Consider the following 24,568-nt stretch of genomic DNA (forward strand, 5'->3'; position numbering starts at 1 on the left):
TTCGTGTTCTATTGGACACTTTAGCCTGTTCATAACTGATACATTAAAACTAAACTGTGTTGTGTTTCGTGTTCTATTGGACACTTTAGCCTGTTCATAACTGATACATTAAAACTAAACTGTGTTGTGTTTCGTGTTCTATTGGACACTTTAGCCTGTTCATAACTGATACATTAAAACTAAACTGTGTTGTGTTTAGTTTTCTATTGGACACTTTAGCCTGTTCATAACTGATACATTAAAACTAAACTGTGTTGTGTTTCGTGTTCTATTGGACACTTTAGCCTGTTCATAACTGATACATTAAAACTAAACTGTGTTGTGTTTCGTGTTCTATTGGACACTTTAGCCTGTTCATAACTGATACATTAAAACTAAACTGTGTTGTGTTTAGTTTTCTATTGGACACTTTAGCCTGTTCATAACTGATACATTAAAACTAAACTGTGTTGTGTTTGATGACTGATGATGAGGCTGTTTTGTTGACACACAGTTCCAGATAGAGAATGAATCTTTGATTTGTCTAAATCTCAGTTAAAACCATTAAATCATCCACATACATGTGTACGGAGTATATAGAGACATTGTAATATATGATGATTATATAAATGTGTGTATGGAGTATATAGAGAGAGTGTAACACCTTTATAATAAATAACTATTATCACACACACACACACACACACATTCAACGGTTATTATGCCACATATGCTACTTTACTACTGATTTGTGCACTGCTCACCTTTTCTCTTCTTAAATTTATTGACAAGGGAGTCTACCTGCAGGAGTCCACCAAGGAAGGACAACGAGGAAGCCGAGACAACTATTACCTGTCTGCCGTACCCTAAGTGATTTATTTTCATTTTGATTTATTTTCATTTTGATTTATTTTCATTTGCTTATCTGTGTAATTGTGCTTCTACCCTACTTTTATAAAATACCTTTGCCCCCCTCCTTCTGTTTATCTATGTAATTGGGCAACTACACTTATTACTGCAGATTCCTTGTCCTGATACTGCCACACTTTCCCAATTATCTTTGTCCCTCTCACACTAATCATGTGTCATCTCCCTATTCCTGTTCGAGTTTCCTCTCACAATTTTTGCAGGTGGTGGCCGATGCATCCTCATGGACGCAACCTGTCTAACCTCACCCATCCGCCGCTCTCTGCTGACACTACTGTTGTCATTTCAGGTGGCCTCTAGAACTGCCAATTAGCAGTACAGAAGGCCGATTTCATCTCTGCTCAAGCCTCCATGCTGTCCTGGCACTTTCTGGCCCTCACTGAGACATGGATCATGCCGGAGAACGCGACCACTCCCGCTGCCCTCTCCACTGCCTTTTCCTTCTCCCACACCCCCAGATCCTCGGGGAGGGGCGGGGGAACTGGCTTCCTGATCTCCCCCTCATGGAGCTTCCGAGCAACCTCTCTCCCTTCTATCTCCCCAACATCTTTTGAATTTCACGCTGTTTCTGTTTCTTCCCTTTATAAACTACACATGACTGTTCTCTACCGCCCTCCAGGCCCTCTGCAGTCATTCCTAGACAAACTGGACATCCTCCTCAGCTCCTTCCCTGCGGACGGCACTCCCATCCTGCTGCTAGGAGACTTCAACCTTCCGAATTCTACTCAGTCTGATGGCCTACTCTCCCTCCTTCAGTCCTTTGACTTCACCCTTGCGGAGTCCCCTGCAACGCACTAGGGTGGCAATCAACTGGACCTTGTCTTCACAAGAGGCTGCCATGTTCCTGATCTCACGGTCACACCACTCCACACCTCAGATCACTTCTTCATGTCTTTCTCTTTCTCTCTATTGATCTCACTCTCCCTGAAATCCTCTGCTCCCACGCTGCCAGTCTCAGCTAGGCGTGACCTTCGCACCCTCTCCTCTAGTGCCTCTTCTCTTCTATGGTCTGCTCCTCTCTCCCATCTGTGGAAGCCTTCTCACTTCTCCCCGTGGACGAGAAATCCTCTATGGTCCTCTTTGCACTGGCCTCCTCCCTGGACACCCTCTACCCCCCTGTCACCAAACCGGCTCGCCTCTCCTCTCCCAGTCCCTGGCTGACTGATAGCATTCGTGCTGACAGAGCCAAACTTCGCGTGGCTGAACGGAGATGGCGGAAATCAAGATCTCCCAATGACCTATCCCACTACCACTCTCTTCTTTCTTCTTTCTCCTCTACCCTGTCCTCTGCCAAATCTGCCTTCTTCCACTCCAGGATCAACTCTGCCTCTTCTAACACCTGCAAACTCTTCTCCACCTTCTCCTCCCTCCTCTCTCCTCCTCCTCCTCCCTCATCCCTATCTGCTGATGACTTTGTCTCCTTCTTTGAGAAGCAGATCAAAGGCATCTGCGACTCCTTCCACCCATCCCCTCCCACCTCGGATCCTGCACCCTCCGCCCCCCACTATCTTTTCCTCCTTCTCCCCTCTATCTGACTCTGAAGCTCTCCTACTTATAAAATACCATCGTCCTACTACCTGTCCTCCAGATCCTATCCCCTCCCCTCTCTTTCAGGCCATCTCGGACGACATTCTGCCCTTCATCTTGTCCTTGATCAACAGCTCCCTGTCTACTGGCACGGTTCATTCTGCCCTGGAGAGGGCACGGGTCAAGCCACTGCTCAAGAAGCCCACTCTAGACCCAGCTGATGTCAGTAGCTACCATCCAGTCTCTCTCCTACTGTTTCTCTCCAAAACCCTGGAACGTGCAGTATATAACCAACTCTCTCCATATCTTCTGCAGAACAATCTCCTGGAGGAGCTCCACTTGGCCAGAGTGAAGTCTCTCAGCTCTGTCGTCATACTCCAAGACCTCTCCGCAGCATTTGACACGGTCAACCACCAGATTCTCCTCTCATCCCTTGCTGGGCTGGGCTTCGCAGGATCTGCACTCGCATGGTTCAAGTCCTATCTGTCTGACCGTTCCTACCAGGTCTCTTGAAGGGAATCGGTCTCCTCCCCCTGCCTTTTCCACACTGGAGTCCCACAAGGTTCTGTACCTGTCCCCCACTGCCTAACCTCCCTCTCCTTATAAAAAAAAAAACCTTGTCTTGTATCTGTGTTTGTCAAAGTATTCCAGGGGCGCAATACGAAGGGGTAAATTGATGCTCAGTCTTATTGTGATCTCTGCTCATGAGGTATTAGAAATCCGACTGATGCACTGATTGTAAGTCGCTTTGGCTAAAAGCGTCTGCCAAATAACAAAATTGTCAATTGTATTGCAGCTCACCTGAGTCTCTGTCCCCTCATGGCTGTTGTTTGCTCTGGTGATGAAAAAGCAGGCATACAAACATGGTTACTTTAATCTGCACTCTTACACACACACAGCTATGCACTAACCCTGCTTATACCATGATGGCACAGTTTATCCACTGCAGTATGAGTATGGCTCAACCCTGGATCTGTCTTTTCTCCTTTTCTCTCCCTACTTGGATGTTCTCTTTCTTCTGGGTGGCATTGCTCTCTCCCTCTCTCCCCTCTCCTTGCCCTTTGTCTTCATCTCCCATCCTGTGGTCTTTGTGTATTTGCTTGTGCTGCTGTCTGTCACCCCTCTTTACTCTTTTACTGTTGTCTTACATGCCTTAAAGGACAAACAGGACGATAGTGACAACTGGCAAAATGACCTTGCTGACTGATCTGCAATGTAAAAATTAAGGTAGGACATGACACACACAAAATCTCAATGTTGATGTGATAGTATCTGAGACACTTAAATTATAGTCAACACTCATATAATGTCCAAGGAGACTGAGGCATGTAGCCATTGACTATTAACTATCACTAGTGCAGTTTATCATGAGATTATCTTTTAATGAAAATGTGTCATGTCTCACTTATCTCGACTTTAGGACCACGAAGACACAAATTCTGAGCTACACTGTTATATTACAATATTCAAAATCCCAGATGATATCGCATTTCACAAGATCTATATGATCATATGAATATCTCTCTCAAGTTTCTCTCTCTCTCTCTCTTTCTCCCACATACACAAACACACATAAATACCATTTTCTCCAATGGATTTTGTTGACCTGGGCAAACAGCTGAAGTTCCCAGCCCAGATAACATCAACACAGCTTTGTCCAGACATGATCATTGTTTCAGAGTCCAAGCAACTAATCATGCTGGGACTCACAGTGCCCTGGGAATAGCGCAGGGACGAAGCCACTGAGAGGAAGCACACAAAGTACCAGGAGCTTGTGGAAGAGTGCAGACGGCAGGGCTGGCGAACTCGCTGTGAGCCTTTGGAGGTGGGCTGCCAAGGATTTGCTGGGCGTTCACTCTGCAAAGCGTTTACGCTACTGGGCATCACCAGGGAGGCAAAGAAGAAGGCCATCAGACCCGCTACTGAGGCTGCGGAGAAAGCCACAAGGTGGCTTAGGATTCAGAGGGCAGATGTGTGGGCGAATGTTGCTGGAATGTAAACTGGGATCTGATCAACCTTGGCTGGGTCGCCTGGGTGAGGGTGTCTGATGTTGAAAGACCTGAAACACCAAATGACCCTAGGTTACATCACCGATGGTGCATCCCAGCACATCTGGAAGATGTATCTTCTATCTGGCTCTGCTGGCTGAGACAAGACAGCTTTTTAAAACGGTAGCTTTTCATCTAGGTGCGCTCGTCTTCCAGCTTCGTGTGCACTGTGCAGCACTTGGTTACTCTCCACTCCCTGGGACGTTGCAAGTGCGCTGTTACACAGTATTTCTGTTGCTTTGCTATAAACACCATCTTTTTCAGGGCGAAACTACACGGGGCTAGGCTTAAAATATTCGGGGCTGAATGATCAGACCTAACGACATTTTTACACATTACACATTTTTATCACTTATTCACTCTTTTGCTTCACATCACATCCAGCCCAATAGATGGCAGTACAACGTTTGTTAAAATTCCAAAACATCAAAAAACAGACAATAGGCGGTGCCAAATTGTACAGTAATAACAGAGTTGAAGTGGGGACATCGACCTCATGACATGTGTTTGTAAGTGAAAGTAAATGAGATCAGAAGAATGACAGGTGCTGAAGACTGGTTCTCTGTTTTACCAGGATAAGGTTTCTGGCATCCTTCGTAACAGCAGAAAACCGGACTATTTGTTTCTGAGTTTTATGGTAGGGTGGTGTTGTTAGCTGGGCTCAGCTTTCCAGCGATGAAGGATGCTTACCACTCCATCTTTCTCAATCGGGGAAATGTGAGGATAGCATTTTACAGCTGGGAGGACAAATGAAATGAAGTACAGTTTCGATATTTTATTTGATTTTTTTTCTAAAGTCACAGCTGTCAGACAACGCATTTAAACAAATTCAGTAATCGCTGACGTGTTAAGAGCTCGCTATCTAATTTATGCGTTAATTTAAATAACGTCTCGCTTGGCTTCGTTAGCTGAGTTGCTAAGACTGGTAGCTACCTATCTACGCACAATAGCTTTAAGATACACAAAGTGATTCTTTCAAGACAGTCAGCTCTTGGAGACAACATGAACCCAGTTGGGAGGAATGGTATGATTGTTATTGGCGTTGGAGCCACAGTCGGTGCAGGTTTGATAGCGTTTCTGATATACCGAGAGCTGAACAGGAGAAGACGGCTAGTCTGGACTGGCTCCGGAGCACCTGTCGTCAGCAGTGGTACAGTTACCGGTTCAGCACTGAACACACCAGTTACTCGAACACTCAATCAGCAAGGTCAGTTGGCGAACAGTCGTGAAATTATGATGTGACCAATGTATCCTGTCCAGGTTTATGTACTGTTGTTACTGTAATGTATCCATGTTGCCAAAGCTTATAAGACTTGAAGAGTTTAGATACACTGGAGACGGTTTTTTGTACGCGAACTATGTCACCAACCGTATGTTGGCTTATAATTAGTTAATGATGCTGCTAGTCGCCAACACAGCTGTCTGAAGTACCTTTTACATTAACTTTACATTAACACAAACGCTGCTGGTTTAATAAGTGGTCTGAGTGTGGAATTTGTACCTGCTTTTTACTTAACGTTTTGATTTATTTGTATTGATTTGATATTAGCTATAAACACTGTCCAAACGCCATTAGTCAGAGTGTTTAAGAATTTTTGTTTGAGCAGGAGACAGGAGTGCCCTGCAGATGAGTATCCAGGTCTTATAGAAGAACATCTTTTGAGGCGTTATAATTAAATTAACATGTATTTATATTTATTCATGTGGCAGGCACGTTTATCCTAAATGCAAAATTAATACACACAGTACGTGTGCAGCGAAGCAGCCGTGAGAAATGAAGCGTATAAAACCGCTCTGTTTCATGTGTGCAGCTTTACTCTAAGCTTTCACTGAGCTGACGTCATTTTTTGATTTTCACGCAGTGCATTTGATGACTTTTCTGTCGTCACTGTGAAGATATCATTACCAAATATTATAGAATTATTCTGATTCATGGTGTGTGTGTGTTTGTGTGTGTGGGGGGGTATAGAGGCTGCAGTGCTGTTAGGTGCCGGCGTTGAATGCCTGTCCTCTGAGCAGCATGCGGAGTTGCGTAACGGGCTGGATGAAGTTTTACAGTGTGTGTCAGGCCTTCGTACCGAGGTGGCTGAGCTCCACGGCATTCTCAGAGACATCGGCACAACAATCATCGAGGACGTAAAGTGAGTTTACGAAATTTACAATCAGCTGTCGTTCGTTAGTGGAAAGACAGATATTAAAAGATACTAGGTGACTAATAGAAGCAGGTTGCAGTGTCATTGTGTTAGAAACATCAGTGAATGTTCTGGAATTCATCACAGATCAGTATACTGGGACCATTAACTTTTAAGTTAAGTTTTAATATCAGTGTCAGTAAGCACCTCTGTGTCCCACCTCTGTCTCTCTCCCTCTCCGACTGTCTCTCTCGTTCTTTGATTCTCTCTGTCTTTCTCTCTTCTGACTCTCTCTCTCTCTTAGGAAGTGTGTTGAGGAGAGTCAGAGGTCACGCCGTCGGCGTAATGTGTACCCACGGGAGCGGACAGACTCCATGAGCTCCAGTTCCATCTATTTCAGTGCCAGTGCAGGTCCAGCCAGTCTGTACGGAGAGGAGAGTGAGGCTGGGTAGGCCACACATTCATCAGCCAATCACATGCAACCACACTCCCAGAGAACCAATCAGAGCACAACATCACACTGCTAAAGACACCCAACCAATTACAACACACCACCATGCCCAGCCAGCCAATCACAAAGTCCTGCCATAACCACACATTAGTACAAAATACACTGCATCACTGATACACATCTGTTAACCACTGACCACACAGTGAAATGATTTGAGTCAGTGGCATTGCATTGTCCCAAATGTGTGTTACCATGGCAACTATTCACAAGAGTTACTGAAGATTTACAGTGTCAGGGTGGTCTCTGAGCTGAACCATCAGAGGATCATTCTGTGTGTGTGTGTGTGTGTGTGTTTGTGTGTGTGTGTGTGGTTGTGTGTGCGCTTCACGTTTCCAGATACTCCACAGCCAATGCTGACTCTGACTACACCGACCGAGAGACAGATCGAGAGGAGGAGCGGCAGGAGAGTAAGGATGAGGACGATGAAGATGAAGATGAAGATCGGAGCTGTGCAACGGTGCTGACTCTGAGACAGGAGGACTCTCAGGCTGAGGAGGAGGAAGAGGAGGAAGAGGAAGATGAAATTGATGGTCAGGGGACAGAGGTCATCACTGAGGTGCCCAGTGCAGAGCTGATGTCACTGCTCAGACAGAGTGACACACTGCATGAAGGGGATTATGGGAAAAAAGCAGAAGGATTCCAGCTTCTCCACTCCAACAAACCACTGGTATACAACACAACCCAGTACAGCACTCCACACACTGTGTAGAACATGCATGCACTTAGCAGCACTGTGTATGTAATATGCAACTCGCGTACATGTTAGCAGAATTCGGTAATGAAGATATTCTTGTTCTGTGCATGCATGTGTGTGTTTTTGTTTGTTTGTGTTTGTGTGTGTGTGTGTGTTTGTGTGTGTGTGTCTGTATGTATGTGTGCGTTTGTGTGTGTTTGAGTCAGTATGGCAATAGTGCAGAGTTTCTATGGCGACTGGCACGAGCTTACAGTGATATGTATGAAAGCACAGAGAATAAGGAGGAGAAGAGAGCCTATGCTGAGCAAGGTAAACACACACAGACACATACTCTGTATGCACACACACATATACACACACACACACGTACACACACATATACAAATGTAACAGACACCTGTATAAAGATGCAGGCAACACACTTATACAGTTAGATGATTTTACATGTACACCTGCAGAAGTCCCTGGCCATGGAACACAAGTATTTTAAAGGGGAAGAGTTCTTAACCTATCAGAAAACTGTCAAAAATGATCAGCCATAGGATTGTCCTATAGGAGAAGATTAATAAATAGACACAAGTAGACATAATAAACATTTGCTGATCTGACCTTTGACTTTTTGATGTTCAGGGCGGATTGAAGCAGAGTCAGCTCTCCAGAAGAATGGTCTGAGCGCAGAGTGTCACAAATGGTACACACTCATTCTCACACACACACACACACACACACACACACACACACACACACACACACAGAGAAACATCAGTACTCTCCCACACACACCTGTACATACATCACCTTCTTCATCCTTCTGTTTTGTCCTTCTGTCTTTGTTTCCTGTAATGTTCCTGGAATGTCTGACAATGTCTGTGAAAAATAAAACTCTTATGGTGATATTTTTTAGTTATGTGTTAATGGTTTGGTAATGATTTGTAAATGACATGTTGTCTCTGTGTGTCAGGTTTGCTGTGCTAACCGGTCTCAATTCTCAGTATGAGAGTCTCCATGGAAAACTGAAGAGTAGCCACACTATGAAGGTTAGACACTCACTCACTCACTCACCCACTCACACACACACACGCACAAACACACTAATACATCTCAAGGCCTGACTTTTGCCCTGTCCCACATACAGAAAAAAAGATCAATTTTAAGATTTATTTTTAAAAAAATAATTATTCTCTCTCTCCCTCTCTCTCTCTCTCTCTCTTTCTTTCTCTCTCCCTCTCTCCCCCTCTCTCTCTCCCTCTGTCAGGAGCATTTGGACCGGGCCATAGCTCTGAGAGATGATGATCCACTGTGTTTTTACCTGACGGGACGCTGGTGCTATGAGGTGAGCTAGAGAGAGAGAAAATCAGAGCAAGACTGAGTGAAGGAGAGAAAAAGTGAGTGAGGATAAGGAAAGAGTGTGAAAGAGAGAGATGATTAGAAAGAAAGTGGAGAGGAATCTGGACACTGTAAGATGGAGATTTCCAAAAGCATAATTGTCCCTCGATACTCTCTCTCTCTGTCTCTCTCTCTCTCTCTGTCCCTCTCTTTCTTTCTGTCTCTCTCTCTCTGTCCCTCTCTTTCTTTCTGTCTCTCTCTGTCTCTCTGTAGGTGAGCACCCTGGGTTGGTTGGAGAAGAAAGCTGCTGCAGCATTGTTTGAGACCCCACCCACCTCCTCACTGCACGAGGCTTTGGAGAACTTTCTCAAGGTACCAACCCACTCCCTCTGTCTCCCTGTTAACCAAAGCCAAACCCGTCACTAATGCTGTTTATCCACTCAAGCTCTGTGCCATGGCTGTGTAATGTTGGTTAAATCTCTATGACATCTAAGTGCCATACCACTGTACGTGTAATCCCTGTGCTATGGATGTAATTTCTGTATGCTCTCTGTGCTGTGGCTGTGTGCCGTGTTTGTAATCTCTGCAGTGTGTGACTGGGAGCGTTTAATCTCTGACCGGGCGGTGTGTGTAATCTCTGTGACTGGGCGCTGTGTGTGTGTAATCTCTGTGTAATCTCTGTGCAGGCAGAGGAGCTGAACCCAGGTTTCTCTAAAACAGTGAGACTGTACATTGCCAAGGTAAAGATCTGTCTACAGTGCATGTGAATGTGCGTGTGTGAGTGTTTCCTGTCATTTATCATTTTTTTTGTTATCTTTTATGGTCTTAGATTTCTTGTTTTGATGCAGTGGTTTCTTTGCCTTAATGATGGAGTAATGTATGTGTAAGTGAATGTGTGGTTTTACAGTATGCTCTTGTGTGTCTGGGCAGGAGACTGGATGTGTTGCTCAGTAGTGTGTCTTCAAACGAAACGTGTTTCTCCTCTCATTGTGGTCTTGTTGTATATTCCTAGTGTCATAAGGATCTTGGAAATATCTCAGAGGCCACAAACTGGGCCCAGCTTGCTTTGAGAATGCCCAGTGCTCCCAGTGAGGTAAAGAAAGCTGTGTGTGTTTGTGTGTCTGAGCATGTGTGATTACAGTCCATTTAAAACTATTATGATTATTGTAAACAAATTAGTCAACCTCAGTGGAGGCCTCTCTCTGTTTCTGCTTATTCATCTGAGATTTTTGTTGTATGTCTTTTGTTTTGGACAGAGTGTGTGTGTGTATTGTAAGACAGTGAACAAGCAAGTGTGTTTGTGTGCGTATATAAGAGACTGAGTGTGTGAATGTGTGTATGTGATAGAATGAGTGAGTGTATGAATGTGTATATGTGAGAGAGTGAATGTGTGTATGTGAGAGAGTGAGTGAGTGTGTGAACGTGTGTATGTGAGAGTGAGTGAGTGTGTGAATGTGTGTATATGAAAGGGTGTGAGTGAGTGTGTGTATGTGTGAATGTGTGTATATGAGAGAGTGAGTGAGAGTGTGAATGTGTGTATGTGAGAGAGTGAGTGAGTGTGAGAGAGCGAGTGAATGAGTGAATGTATGAAATTATTTTGTATGAGTGATTGTGTGATTATTTTCCCTCATAGGAAAATGACACCGTTGCACTCAAGGCGGAGCTACAGGCTTTGACTGACAGGTCATTAGACACATTTCTATCCAGTGGGGATCAATAGGGCAGCTTTGCACATGCCACCCTGAACAGGTCTGCTCCGATTGGTCCACCTGAGTGACTCCGCCCGCTATTTCTGACACTTTATGGAAATGTTCGGACCAGTGACTTTACCCAGTAAAAGTTGACCTCACTGTACACTCTTAAACAGAACTGTTAGCAACAGTTTAAAAACACAAATACCTGAGAGAAACTGACCAACTGAATCTGAATGGAGTTTGTTCAGTGACACTTTATTCCAGAGTTTTGAGTTTAATTACTCTTTTTTTTTAAATTTAATCAGATGTTTTGCGTTATTCTAACTTAAGAAATATTACAGCTCAGTGCAGAGAGTAGCACAAAAATATTTTTGGTGTTTAGTAAAACTAAGTTACTAAGTGGCCTGCTGCCTAAACTCATTGTCTTGTGGGTGGAGTGATGCTACAGTGCTGATGAACTGATTGGACGGTAATGTTGGGTAGGTTTTAATGATAGGGCAGGTAGGAATGACATGATCCCCCAGCATCAGGCTGTGAAAGTGTGTGATGTTTGTTATATAAATGGTGTGTGATGTGAGATGTAATTTAATGTGCTACAGATACTGGGTGTGAGAGTGTGTTAGTGTGAAGTCTTTTTAGTTCCACTGATCTGTGCTGACAACTGTTCACGAACCCAAATACTTGGAAATACTCCCCTGATGGAAAACATCCAACAGGAGAGAAGTAATGATAAAAATGCACTTAGAAATGCTAACAGCTGCCTAAACCCAGTCTAACTGAAAATGAGTATCTTTTCCAGTTTGCTCTCTGTCATACGTACTTTTCACACCGACTCCAGTCAGCATGGAGTTCTTTTCCTCTCTCTTTTTTTTTTAAGGAAAATGTGTTTGGGTTTTGTTTTTATTTTTTGCATTTTCATGTATTTAAGTATTTAAACAGAAGATGTATTTTTCCACTGAAGTAAACCTCTGATTTTGCAGTCTCAATGAGTCTTCATGTGATGCTGAAACTCTGTCTGTGATCTGAATTCCAGTGGCCAAGATGTCAAACAAACTTTTTACCATTCCGTAAAAAAGGGTAAAAGAAATTTATTGTCCCAATTGAAATACTGTGTGGAAAACAGAATTTCCTTTGATTTGTTTTCTAAAAAACTGTCAAAATTGAACAGGTTTCTGTGTTTTACCACACGTACATGAAATAAATTAAAACATAATATTAGTCTGTGTTTTTTACACAGTAAGATGCTCCGTTTGTGTGAGTGTGTGTGTGTGTTCCCCTTACATACTGTTATAAATTTGCAATAAAAGTAATCACTCAATGAACACCTTTATTTCACTGCACCTCAGGTCACAGTATCACACCACTGCTTTTAGCGGGCATTCGACTCGTTATCAGGTCAGTGAAAGGTCATGAAAAAAAGCCACAAGGGTGGAAAAGCAGTGAACACCATCGGTACAACAACAAAAGCTAGCACCAACGTACTGGACTTTTTTGCCAACTGCCAAAAGTAATGCTGTACACTAATCAGGTCACAGTTTTATTATTACCACAACACCGGCGAGACCTGTCGTATGAGATATAGTCGATTAACACTCCGCAGGGCAAGACTGGAGGCACTAGAATCAATATCAAATGTATTCCTATGCTCTTCTTGAAACAGCAGAGCCGAAACAGAAACCATTATCCTTTTTTCATAACACTTTTAATAAAGACAGTCATATGTACACAAAGTTACGGTTTAGTTCAGCCAAAAAAAGCAAACAAAAAGAAACCAGGACAAGGGCAAGCAGACACACACAAGGATAAACAGCATTTTGCCCATTTTAAACACCATTTCACTCAGGTTAAATTTACAGAAAAAAAGAAAAAGCGGAGACCTGTAAGTCCTTCCTTTTGTACTAGAGTCTGAGAAACGTAATAATGCAGAGAGACTACACAAACTCACTGAACCAAGCCTCTGGAGCAGACGGCATCTCCCGAAGAAAAATAAAGTGACTACATGTCTGTGTTTAAGAAAGATTCAGTTCAGCCTGCTTTGTCTGCTTTCCAACACACTGCTTTAGCAGTCTGTCCTGCTCAGTTGTGCCTTGGGTCAAACCCTGAATGCAGGAGCTTTGGGCTACCAGCAGGGGGCAGTGGTGTTCTGATCAGCTGAATAGATCAGACAGTGCTTGGTCTCGCGGAGCGTTTGTGTGGGAGATCTTAGTTTACGTTGCGGATTTTGTTCAGTCTTTGAGGGGGTGTGTGTGTGTTGATCTCTCAGTCTTTGGCGTCTCCTACTCCATCTGCATTAATGGCAAACATGGCCTCTGCTTCAGGTAAACAGGGAGAGTCATAAATCTTACAGATCCGGGTCTCTCCTCTGCCTTTCCTCAGGTACAGCCTGGACAGAGAGAGAAACACAAAGACAGTTCATCTAAAAGTGCAGCTTTATGCCTGAAGACATTGTATAATGCACAGGCACACACAGAAACACTCTCCCTCTCTCTGTCCACATTAGTCCACAAGATAAAATTTACAAGATAACCAAAACTTAAATGGGTCAGCCAGACAGCAAAGGTCATTTGAGACTTTATGACTTGTGCAGTATTTTACTGAAAAGAACATTTTGCATAAACATTTGAATAGGCTGATAACATCAATAACCAACAAACACGCCCAAGCACAAATAAATGAGCTAACGACTGGGTTTTTCATTTCACCACTCAGCTCTCACCTGGTGGTGGAAGCGTGTGCTAAGATGTTTCCACCAATCGGCTTCTTAGGATCTGCAGAAAACATGGCCGCCCCATCTACCTGTGCGACCACCTGATTGGTGATGACAACAGCTACTCCAAACTAGAGAGAGAGAGAGAGATGAGAAAAGTTGAGTGCAATTTTATTTTTCTAAGTATCACAGAGGATGTGGCCAGTGTGTTCAGCTTTCCCAGACATCAAAAACCGATCACATTAGAAAAGGTACTCAGTAGTCCTCTGGCAGGGTCGACCTGAAGAAATGCAGGCTGACCCTCATCTAAAGACAACCTCAACTTCAACTGCTCCATATTCAGACTGTTACAAAAGACACTGTCTTATAGCTCTTTTCCACCAGGATGGTGCTGGTGCTGGTGCCTGTGCCAATGCGGAGCCAGTGCTGCTTTGGTGCCTTTTGAGAACCGGTCCGCATTTCCACAGGTTTGGGAACTGAACGCTATGTAACGAAAGTTTGGGTAATTTCGCTGGGGAAAAAATAATGTCAGACAGAACGCATCTGCTTGCTTTTTATAAATTTACTTTTACACTGGGCTTCCACACAGCGAAACACCTCACGAATTTTGCCCTATAACTTTTCACTCTGGGGGCAAAATTCATGAGAATAGTAAGTCTGTCACCTAGCTCAAAAGTTTAAACGAGTGTTTAAATGAAGGTCTGCAGTGGTCTATTTGCACCAGCCAGAGCTGGGAGAGTGTTTTTTTTTTTCTACCACTCTGGGTCCGACAATCATGTAACATGTAAACAACAGCCCGTGTTGATGTAGACACAAACAGTTGCCCATACATCTTATAATCATATACATATTTTCATGTTACAAATAGCCTTTAGCCTACCGCTACCTTGGTCAGACTTTTTTTTTGTTACTCCTGCCTCTCTAGAGAATGTCACGTACCAAATACATCAAATGCTGAACTGATTGGTTCTCGCGTGGTTTTTATTTCCATAGCCTCTGACGTCGGCGGTTCCAAATTTTAGGACCAGCAATTCTGCGGTGCCGTGCCGGTGCCAGCTTTTTAGCACGGCCCCAGTGCTCGATTAGGCCCCGGCAACGGGGCAGTGGAAAAGGGGTAATAGTCAGAGAGACAGCGTCAAAGCCAGAGACAGTGTCATAGTCAGACATAGTGAGGCAGCATCATAGCCAGACACGGTGAGACAGCGTCTTGGCCAAAGACAGTGAGATGTCATAGACGGCTTCTCTGTTTCTATCGGCCGACAGCAGAGCACCCTGTCACATAGATTTACCTCGTCAGTGAGTCGTAACAGCATGTGTCACATAGATTTACCTCTTCAGTGAGTCGTAACAGCATGTGTCACATAGATTTACCTCGTCAGTGAGTCGTAACAGCATGTGTCACATAGATTTACCTCTTCAGTGAGATGTAACAGCATGTGTCACATAGATTTACCTCTTCAGTGAGATGTAACAGCATGTGTCACGTAGATTTACCTCGTCAGTGAGTCGTAACAGCATGTGTCACACAGATTTACCTCGTCAGTGAGTCGTAACAGCATGTGTCACACAGATTTACCTCTTCAGTGAGATGTAACAGCATGTGTCACATAGATTTACCTCTTCAGTGAGATGTAACAGCATGTGTCACGTAGATTTACCTCGTCAGTGAGTCGTAACAGCATGTGTCACACAGATTTACCTCGTCAGTGAGTCGTAACAGCATGTGTCACATAGATTTACCTCGTCAGTGAGTCGTAACAGCATGTGTCACATAGATTTACCTCGTCAGTGAGATGTAACAGCATGTGTCACAGTTCACCTCGTCAGTGAGAGGTAACAGCATGTGTCACATAGATTTACCTCGTCAGTGAGAGGTAACAGCATGTGTCACATAGATTTACCTCTTCAGTGAGACGTAACAGCATGTGTCACATAGATTTACCTCTTCAGTGAGACGTAACAGCATGTGTCTCACAGATTTACCTCGTCAGTGAGAGGTAACAGCATGTGTCACATAGATTTACCTCTTCAGTGAGACGTAACAGCATGTGTCACATAGATTTACCTCGTCAGTGAGATGTAACAGCATGTGTCTCACAGATTTACCTCGTCAGTGAGAGGTAACAGCATGTGTCACATAGATTTACCTCTTCAGTGAGACGTAACAGCATGTGTCACATAGATTTACCTCGTCAGTGAGATGTAACAGCATGTGTCTCACAGATTTACCTCTTCAGTGAGATGTAACAGCATGTGTCACATAGATTTACCTGGTCAGTGAGAGGTAACAGCATTTGTCACATAGATTTACCTCGTCAGCAAGACGTAACAGCATGCGAAGGAAGCGTCCCAGGTGACCCTGGCGAGCTGAGAGTTCTCCTCTGCCTGAGTAATCAGTCCTGTAGAGTGCAGTGGCACTGTCCACAATCAGCAGAGCATACCTACACACACACACACACACACACACACACACACACGCACACACACACACACGCACACACACACACACACGCACACACACACACACGCACACACACACACACGCACACACACACACACGCACACACACACAGGATTAAAAAAGCAATCATTAGGCACATGCATTCAACATTACTGCCCATTCACTGAAAGTTTATCAGTACTGGTATATGAAGCAGAGTGAAAACATGGCTTTAAACCCAACTGGTGAAGCAGATTCCACATGCTTACCGTGACTCGGCCATCATAGCTGAAGCCTGGTACAGCAGCTGGGTCTGGTGATCAGTGTTAAAGGCCCTGGCATAGGCCACGTTATCCAGCACGTCACTGCCCACCAAGCCATACCTTACACACACACATACACACACAGAACTGATGACCAATAGTCTACAGTTGGCCTACAGCTTATACAGACATTACTATTGATAATTAGTCTATAATTCTGACAGAGACGGTGTGTGAACACACACACCTGGACACCCTCCACCTCACGCCGCTCTGTAATTTCTGATACTAGTTAGAAGTAAATACGGGAAGTAAAGACTTTGTAATGTTATTTTCGTGTTTTGCGTATGACGCTTGTGTGTGTGGGAAATGATTTAGCATGTAATTTGACAGCACAGATTCACAGTTTTATTTGATACGACCTTCCACACATTCTACTGTTATGATGAACTCATAATTCATTTTGCTTAAATCAGTTTATTAATCAAAATTTTGGGGAATTTCACATTTTTCTTTGAAAAATAAAAAAAACCCACCCACATCTGTCTGTGGAAGCTGTAATGCTGATAGCGTTGGAGAAACTCACCTCTCAGCTACAGCCAAGAGCCTCTCAGGCCGGAAGGTCCCTTCTGTGTCAATATACATGGCCTTCCCCTCACCGCCGCCCTGGTCTATTGGCAACTGACCACACACACACACACGCGCACACACACACACAGAGTTTAGTGATGCACATAGCTGGCACTGCAAGAGGAAAAAAAAGTGTCTAGGTGCAGATGTTTCTGTGAAATACACTCTGTTGCGATGAAACAGACATTATTGTACATGTGTACTTGAGAGAGTGCAGGCAAACAGTTATATAATTTCTAATTGCGCCGTAGCATAAGAATTTTATAAAACCATCCAAGACAGACACGAAAAAGTACCTGTGTGCGTTAAAGTCAGAGATAGGGAGAGATGATAAGAAGCGGGGGGAGGGGCACAGATGAGTACCTGGCAGGTGACTGCGAGGGTGTGACATAACTGGGTCTTCCCTGTGCGAAACTCTCCGAACATCTCTGTGATGGAGCCAGTTTCAATCCCTCCTGTACAGAAACAACAACAAACACCAATCAAACAAACATCAAACAAACAGACAAACATCAATCATCAATATCAACCAAACTTCAATCCAGAAACAACAAAAAACAACAACAACAAAAACAGCAACAATGATCATTACCAACAAACATCAACCACACAGCTGATAAACAGCACATGGTTACCACACTCACCTGTTTCTTACCACATTTACCCAGAGAAGTGAGGTAAGTAGAGTAGAGTGGTTTGTAAACAGGGTCATAGTGTTTGGTAAACAGAGTGATGGTGTCTGGTAAACAGAGTGATGGTGTCTGGTAAACAGAGTGACCGTGGTTGGTAAACAGAGTCACAGTGGTTGGTAAAGAGAGTGATGGTGTCTGGTAGACAGAGTCACAGTGGTTGGTAAAGAGAGTGATGGTGTCTGGTTAACAGAGTGATGGTGTCTGGTAAAGAGAGTGATGGTGTCTGGTAAAGAGAGTGATGGTGTCTGGTAGACAGAGTCACGGTGTCTGGTAAAGAGAGTGATGGTGTCTGGTTAACAGAGTGATGGTGTCTGGTAAAGAGAGTGATGGTGTCTGGTAGACAGAGTCACGGTGTCTGGTAAAGAGAGTGACGGTGTCTGGTAGACAGAGTCACAGTGGTTGGTAAACAGAGTGATGGTGTCTGGTAAAGAGAGTGATGGTGTCTGGTAAAGAGAGTGATGGTGTCTGGTAGACAGAGTCACACTGGTTGGTAAAGAGAGTGACGGTGTCTGGTAGACAGAGTCACAGTGGTTGGTAAAGAGAGTGATGGTGTCTGGGAGACAGTCACAGTGGTTGGTAAAGAGAGTGATGGTGTCTGGTAGACAGAGTCACAGTGGTTGGTAAAGAGAGTGATGGTGTCTGGTAGACAGAGTCACAGTGGTTGGTAAAGAGAGTGATGGTGTCTGGTAGACAGAGTCACAGTGGTTGGTAAAGAGAATGATGGTGTCTGGTAGACAGAGTCACAGTGGTTGATAAACAGAATGACAGTGTTTCGTAGACAGAGTCACAGTGGTTGGTAAACAGGGTGAGAGAGATGTTTGTAAACTCACCCTGCAGCAGTTTGTCCAGCTCTTTTGAGCCAGTTGTGATCTGGATAATCTCAGATCTGCGCTGATGGAACTCTGTTGCCGTGGTGAAACCCATTGGAACCAGTTTAGCTGCTTCAGTCTGATAACAATTGCAGAGCACATCAGATTAACAATCTCCTAATCTCAGTGCTATCTCAGTGCTAGGAGTTCAGATTACACAGTTTTAAATGGCACACTGTACCTAGGTTAAAAGAGATCATGGGTAAGGAGCTGTGATTTGTTTCGTCCGCCGCTCATGGTTAGCATAATCTTTCATGTATCCAAACCAAATAAACATTTCTGATATCAGTGTCAATGAGCAGATCAGTGTACAAAACATTAGGGATGCTCTCCTAAGCCTGTCCTGCAGCTCCAATTTGTTACTCACCGCCCCCCTCTCAAACCCCCAACTGGCAGGAAAGGTGTTGTTTTTTGTTTACCAGAATTTTATCAGCTTTAGCCTCACTGATGCCTTTAATGTTGAGTAGCTCCTTCTTTGGGGCATAGGCTACAGCCTCAACGGTGTGAAACCCCGCCTCTTCCAGTTTCTTAACGTCACTCGCACTGATACCACACTGCTGCAGAGAGAGAGAGAGAGAGAGAGAGAGAGAGAGAGAGATGAAGTGAAATAATGAAGTTCAGTTAGGCTTCCACATGACACACAAGAGGGTTTCAAAGCAGTTAAAGGACAGCATGATATTACACCAGGTGAACTTAATTACCTATTGTCTCACAGTACAAACAAATAAAAAAATAATTGGTGTGACTTGGTGAAAGCGCTATGTGTTTGAGTTGAATAAGAGAAGAGAGATGAATGTAGAAGGTGTGTGTGCACAGTTAAGGTATCAAAAACTGTGTGTGTTGTACCTCCAGTCTACTGAGCTGCTGAGGCCCAAAGCTCTCCTCCTCCACCTCCGTCTCCTCTCTGGCTGCACTCTGCATGGCCATCGTCTCCTCAGCGCTAGACAAACACACACACACAGGCGAAGTCATGGTTTGTTTAAGGGTCAGTTTGTGTGTGTGTGAGCTTAGAGCTGGATGCTGAAACTCATGTGTGTATATGTACTGAGCTGGCTGTACAAAGTTTATGTGTGAGTGCAGAATTGGACACGAAAAGCTCTGCACGATGACATGACATTAATAGAACACTGGTGTTACGGACAATCCTTATCCGCAGTCATACACACAGAACCATCCGTATGTGGGCTGACCCGAACCTAAACCAGAAGCTGGACTCTTAAAACAAAAAACTGCTGCGTGTTCAATGTCTTTTCGTGCGTTTGTGGAATGCAGATGTTTCAACCGTGTGCGAAACCGTTACACACTTAAAAACAAATCCAATACACATGCTTCTCGTGCTTAAATAACACTGAATTAAGGGGCTAACTCATAACTATGTGACCAAAATGATAGCTACCAACGACGGAGTCAACAACAACCCCTGCAAACGCATTAGCAACGATGTATTTGGCAGAAAGATTTCACGCCGTTCTGAGCTCAGTTTTCTATTTCTGCTGTAGTGGTTTAAGTGATCAGTTGTGGAGAGGAAGCTGTCGTTAGACCAGCTAGCGATTTCTTACATAGGCTGTCATCTTAGGTAACACATCACGATAGTCAAGGTAAAGTTATTACATATCATCGCAAGTCGAGTCGAGTTGTCTTGCTATCAGAATCGCTTTGTCATTTACCGTAATATAACTGACGAATTGTTTACTGAACGTCTCGCCGAAAGGGCAGGCCAACAGGCTAAATGTGTTGTGATATAAGCTGGTGTTAGCCTCAACAAGCTAGGTATCAAGTTATGCAAGGCCTACAACCCCCCGAAAATGTACACAAAAAAAAAAACATTCACTTGTACACACGACAAATGTAATTATTCTGTCTTACTTTAACATTAATGGGCTGCACTGGTTGGTTTTCTAATTGTCACTGAAAAGCTATTTCACTATATGCTTTTTCAGGCAGTTAAATTACAGATTGTAGCTAAACTGTATAACTGACACGCACGTTTATCACATTTAAATCACGGTGCCTATTTGGACTGTCAGTTAACGCAAATGTCAGTATAGTTATTTTCCAGCTGGAAAACTTACCCAAGTTGTCTTTGGACGAGAATGAAATTTTCCCGCTCGACGTCGTGAATAAACAGTGAGTCATTACGTCATGACGTACCACAAATATGTTTTAAAGGGCCACACACAGAATCATGCTAACTTTAGGGACAGCAACACTGCAAAATGGCCATAGAAAAACTTAGAAAAATAGAGTGTAAATGAATTTTCCTTTAATAATATGAATTTAGAAGTTTACAACTGTGAAATTAACATACCAAGATTTATGGAAAACAAACAAACAAAAAACAGCAGATTATTCTAATGTCACATATTTCCATACCCCAAGCTACAACTGATTACTCGTCTTACATAGTGCTACAGGAATAGAACTGGAACACGCGTTACACTACACACTCTACTAAAACGTCTACAAATATCAGTATATCATACTACAGTAAGAACTAAACATCCCGCAGATGAATATTGAGCATTGTAATCCATAATCACTGACTGTAATCATTTTTTAGCATCTGCTCTGTATTATATAAATCAGTTAACAGCAAGATAAAGATATTTTACTGTTGTCAGGAACAAATCTACAGATAGGGTGTTATGTGCTTTTAAAATAATATAGTGTATAGTTATAGTTTTCTACATAGAACATGAAGAGTTATAAAACATTACCCTTCAGTGCTTCTACCACTGTGAACTGTATTAGAGAACCTCTGTATATTTTTACTTATTAAATTACAAAAGTATTTATTTCTCAGTGACATAAAACTGTTTAAATCCACAAAATGAAAGTAGTTAGCTTCCTGCATCCAGGTTTTAGGTGGTTTGGAGTTGGGAGTCCGGATTTAAGGACAGTTTGGGGTTGCTGTATGGGTTTTCCATTTGGGTGTGTTCTGTGTCTGCAGAGCTGCTAACAGAGGAAGCCCCAGGTTCCCCGACAAGCTTGCTGGTGTTGTAGTAATATATGAACAACAGGAGACCTGTGAATACAAATGAATAGAGAGTATATTTTACATACATTCTGAATTCAATTCTCAATCATTTATATTATCAAGCCATAATCTACTAAACTGGTCATCAGTGCAGACTCCTGGGTGCATGAGGTGTGTTTGGTGTCAGTTGGTGAGGAAATCCTTGTCTTAAGGTGCCTACAGACTGTGAGGTTTCAGCAATCTTGTAAGTTTATTGCAAGCCACACTGTGCGACATGGATCAGATAAACTTGGGTACAACATCAAGTTTGATGTATGTAGACTGTACGATGATAACATCCACTGAACCGTAGGCTACGACGCAAGTCAGTATACAAGAATAAAACGTCATCAGCGTTAGTAGATGTAACGTTGGTAGTTAGCTGGTTAGTAAATGTAGGTTGTAGCAGCAGTCACATTGTAAGACGGTCATCCTAAATTTTTGACACTGTCAGAATTTTGTCCCAGGCTATCTTTGGTCATAAAACCGTTACAACAGCTATCTTTGAACCTCTTTCACAGTGCGACATTGGACCACCACTTTGGAGCCATGTTTTTTGTCATCTTTCGTCTGGGACAGCCCAAAATCGCACACTGTATGCCCACCTTTAGCTCTGAGAAGGCACTTGGACTCATACGGAGTTGGATGTGATCCAAAGTCACTTTACCCAATGCTAACTCAGAGGCATACACAATTTGAAGTAATGACTATCAGGGATTGGTGCAGAAGTAAACAAGTCTGAAATGGGAGTATTTTGACTGTTTTGTTTTGGGGGACCTCACTGGAGAGGGATGGCTTGATTATCTTGCACCTTTTCGGTATTCACCTCTCTCTCTCTCTCTCTCTCTCTCTGTCTGTCTCTTTCTCACCTTGGAAAGAGTTGAGAATGGTAAAGATGTAGTAAGATGGCAGGCGTAGTGGTCCATGGCTGAAGAAAGCAAAACTCCAGGTGATTCCCAGAATGCAACACAGGCCCATCACAGTGATGACATCTGAGACTCCGTTTTTATTGATCTGTCCTTTTTCATTCACACCTCCCTTGGTCCCCACTTTTTTCTGCCTGAGGAGGAGGAGCCAGTGAATCATGATGATGAAGGTGGTGAAGGTGAAGAGGAAGACCAGAGCATAATAGCCAATGTTGACCACATAGTGGACGTTTTTGTTCAGAATCCAGCACCTGGTGCAGAAGAGAGAGTACAATGGCTGAGTCTTAGATTCATTTGGACTAAATTCTTTTTTTCACAAAAGAATTTATACCTTTTTTTTTACAGTTAACAATGCTGTCTTGTGTTGCATTTTTTTGCTTGAATAGTTAACTTGTGAGTTTGTTTTAAAGGGAGATCTGATAAAGGTAAATCTGTGTTGAGACATATTTAACAGTGAGACAGATAATCAGATTCAAAACATTCATGTTAAACTCAAAGGAGGAGTTAAATTCAGGGAGCAACCTTAAGAAACCAGTTAATTTTTGTCATGACACCTTGGCCATTAAAAATCTTGGATCAGTCACAGAATGGCTGGAGAAATGGGGGTGTGTTTCTGCACTCACATTCTGGCAGTATTCTCGTTTTCAGTGTAGATGATCTGTTCACCATACGCCCCCATGAAGTAAATCACTATCACAACAATACCAGGGGGAACTGAGGAGGGCAAAGGTCAAAAATGTCTTTGATGACACTCTTCAAAAATTCAGAATGGAATTACTGTACTTTATCCAGCTGGTAGCTGTTTTATGACAGCAGCAAGTACTCTGAAGTATTCTGAAGTTTTTTTTGGTTTGTTTGTTTGTTCTTTTGTCATGTGTTCTGAAGTAATATTGATGCAATAACATACACAGACATTCTGAGTAACAGCTTACAGAGTAATGACTATGAGGGCATTTCTCTGTGCATTTCTCTATTGCGAGTTTGGACTTACCCCATCCCACCACACACACTTTGATGATGTAATGGCTGATTTTGTAGTTGCTGTATTTGGACAGTTGAAGGCAGAGGTGAAAAGCTTCAACAGCGAACCAGCTGAACGAGGCCAGCATGCAGTAGTGCATAAAGCCTGCCATGACCTTACAGCCAATGTCGCTCTTTAGGTCAGCGATGTACTCATTAGTGAGGAAGGTCAAATTCAGCAGGAACAATGCCACGAAAAGATTAATAAGTATCTGAGTGGCATGACTGGTCTTCCCTCTCCTGAGAACAGAGATGACAGGCAGGTGTGGTTAATAAATATTCATGTATTTATTAATATTCATGAGAAACAGGCCCATGTCAATGCCGCTGCTCTTATCATCTGTAGATTTTAAACAGGTTCCATGTTTAAAATGGAGTTTTCCTGTAGCTGTGTTCTTGGATGTTGGAGTTCAGTCAGGCGGTAAGAGGCTGTAACATACCTGAACACAAAGTGCATGAATAGGCCAACTCCCAGAAAGAACATAGAGAGGCCACAACCAATGTAGGTGATGTAGGTGAGAGACTGTAAGTCTGAGCTGGTGATGTTTATCTCTGGAGTGGTCTAAAGAAACAACAATGATGACGATGACAACGATGATGATGATGATGATGATGATGATGATGACGACGACGACGATGACAATGATGATGAGAACAGTAACAAAAACAACAATAATAATAACAATCAATAATACAGAGTACAGAAATAAGATTATATAGCAGAACAATAATATTACAACATATGACATAAAAAAACCAGTAAAATAACAACAAAAACAGCCGAAAAATGGCAAACATCCTTTTCATCTATCATCCACCAGACTAACTGTGAAGTACCTGCTATATGTTTAGCCCTAAGCCTTGCAGCAATGTTTGGAGCCTTGAGGAAGTGATGCTTATAAAACTCATTAACATGTTAACTGCTGTGCACACTAACCGATTACACTGGATCTGCATCATCATGTTCATGTTTCTGTGCATATAGATATTATACAGTATCTTAAATAAAGATTCACATTTTCAGTCTTGTACTGCGTGGAAAAACACTTACCATCAGCACGGCAAAGAATGTCAGATGGCTACATTCACACATCACACCATCATCACCTACAGTGGTATTACAACCCTCTGCTGTCCAGTTATCAAGATCTTTAATTGAGAGATAAA

General features: G+C 43.1%; 2 protein-coding genes across 2 annotated transcripts; one reads left to right on the top strand and one right to left on the bottom strand.

Annotated features, from left to right (window-relative positions):
- Nucleotides 1-5,465: 5,465 nt before the first annotated feature.
- On the top strand, nt 5,466-11,140 carry rmdn3 (regulator of microtubule dynamics 3). Its single transcript, XM_030782135.1, has 12 exons — nt 5,466-5,688; nt 6,451-6,622; nt 6,918-7,061; nt 7,461-7,791; nt 8,025-8,127; nt 8,449-8,509; nt 8,780-8,855; nt 9,074-9,151; nt 9,418-9,516; nt 9,831-9,884; nt 10,157-10,237; nt 10,778-11,140. The coding sequence occupies exons 1-12, from the start codon at nt 5,484-5,486 to the stop codon at nt 10,862-10,864; spliced, it is 1,491 nt and encodes a 496-aa protein (XP_030637995.1). The 5' UTR covers nt 5,466-5,483; the 3' UTR covers nt 10,865-11,140.
- Nucleotides 11,141-13,097: 1,957 nt separating this feature from the next.
- rad51 (RAD51 recombinase) lies at nt 13,098-19,366 on the bottom strand. The gene is made up of 9 exons (XM_030782100.1): nt 19,286-19,366; nt 18,859-18,996; nt 18,401-18,518; nt 17,242-17,333; nt 16,835-16,929; nt 16,255-16,368; nt 15,857-15,986; nt 13,555-13,676; nt 13,098-13,221 (listed from the first exon to the last, which is right to left on the bottom strand). The coding sequence occupies exons 1-9, from the start codon at nt 19,364-19,366 to the stop codon at nt 13,098-13,100; spliced, it is 1,014 nt and encodes a 337-aa protein (XP_030637960.1).
- Between the last annotated feature and the right edge of the window lie 5,202 nt (nt 19,367-24,568).

The sequence above is a fragment of the Chanos chanos genome, chromosome 8 (assembly GCF_902362185.1).
Source record: "Chanos chanos chromosome 8, fChaCha1.1, whole genome shotgun sequence".
In the NCBI taxonomy this organism is placed as follows: Eukaryota; Metazoa; Chordata; class Actinopteri; order Gonorynchiformes; family Chanidae; genus Chanos; species Chanos chanos.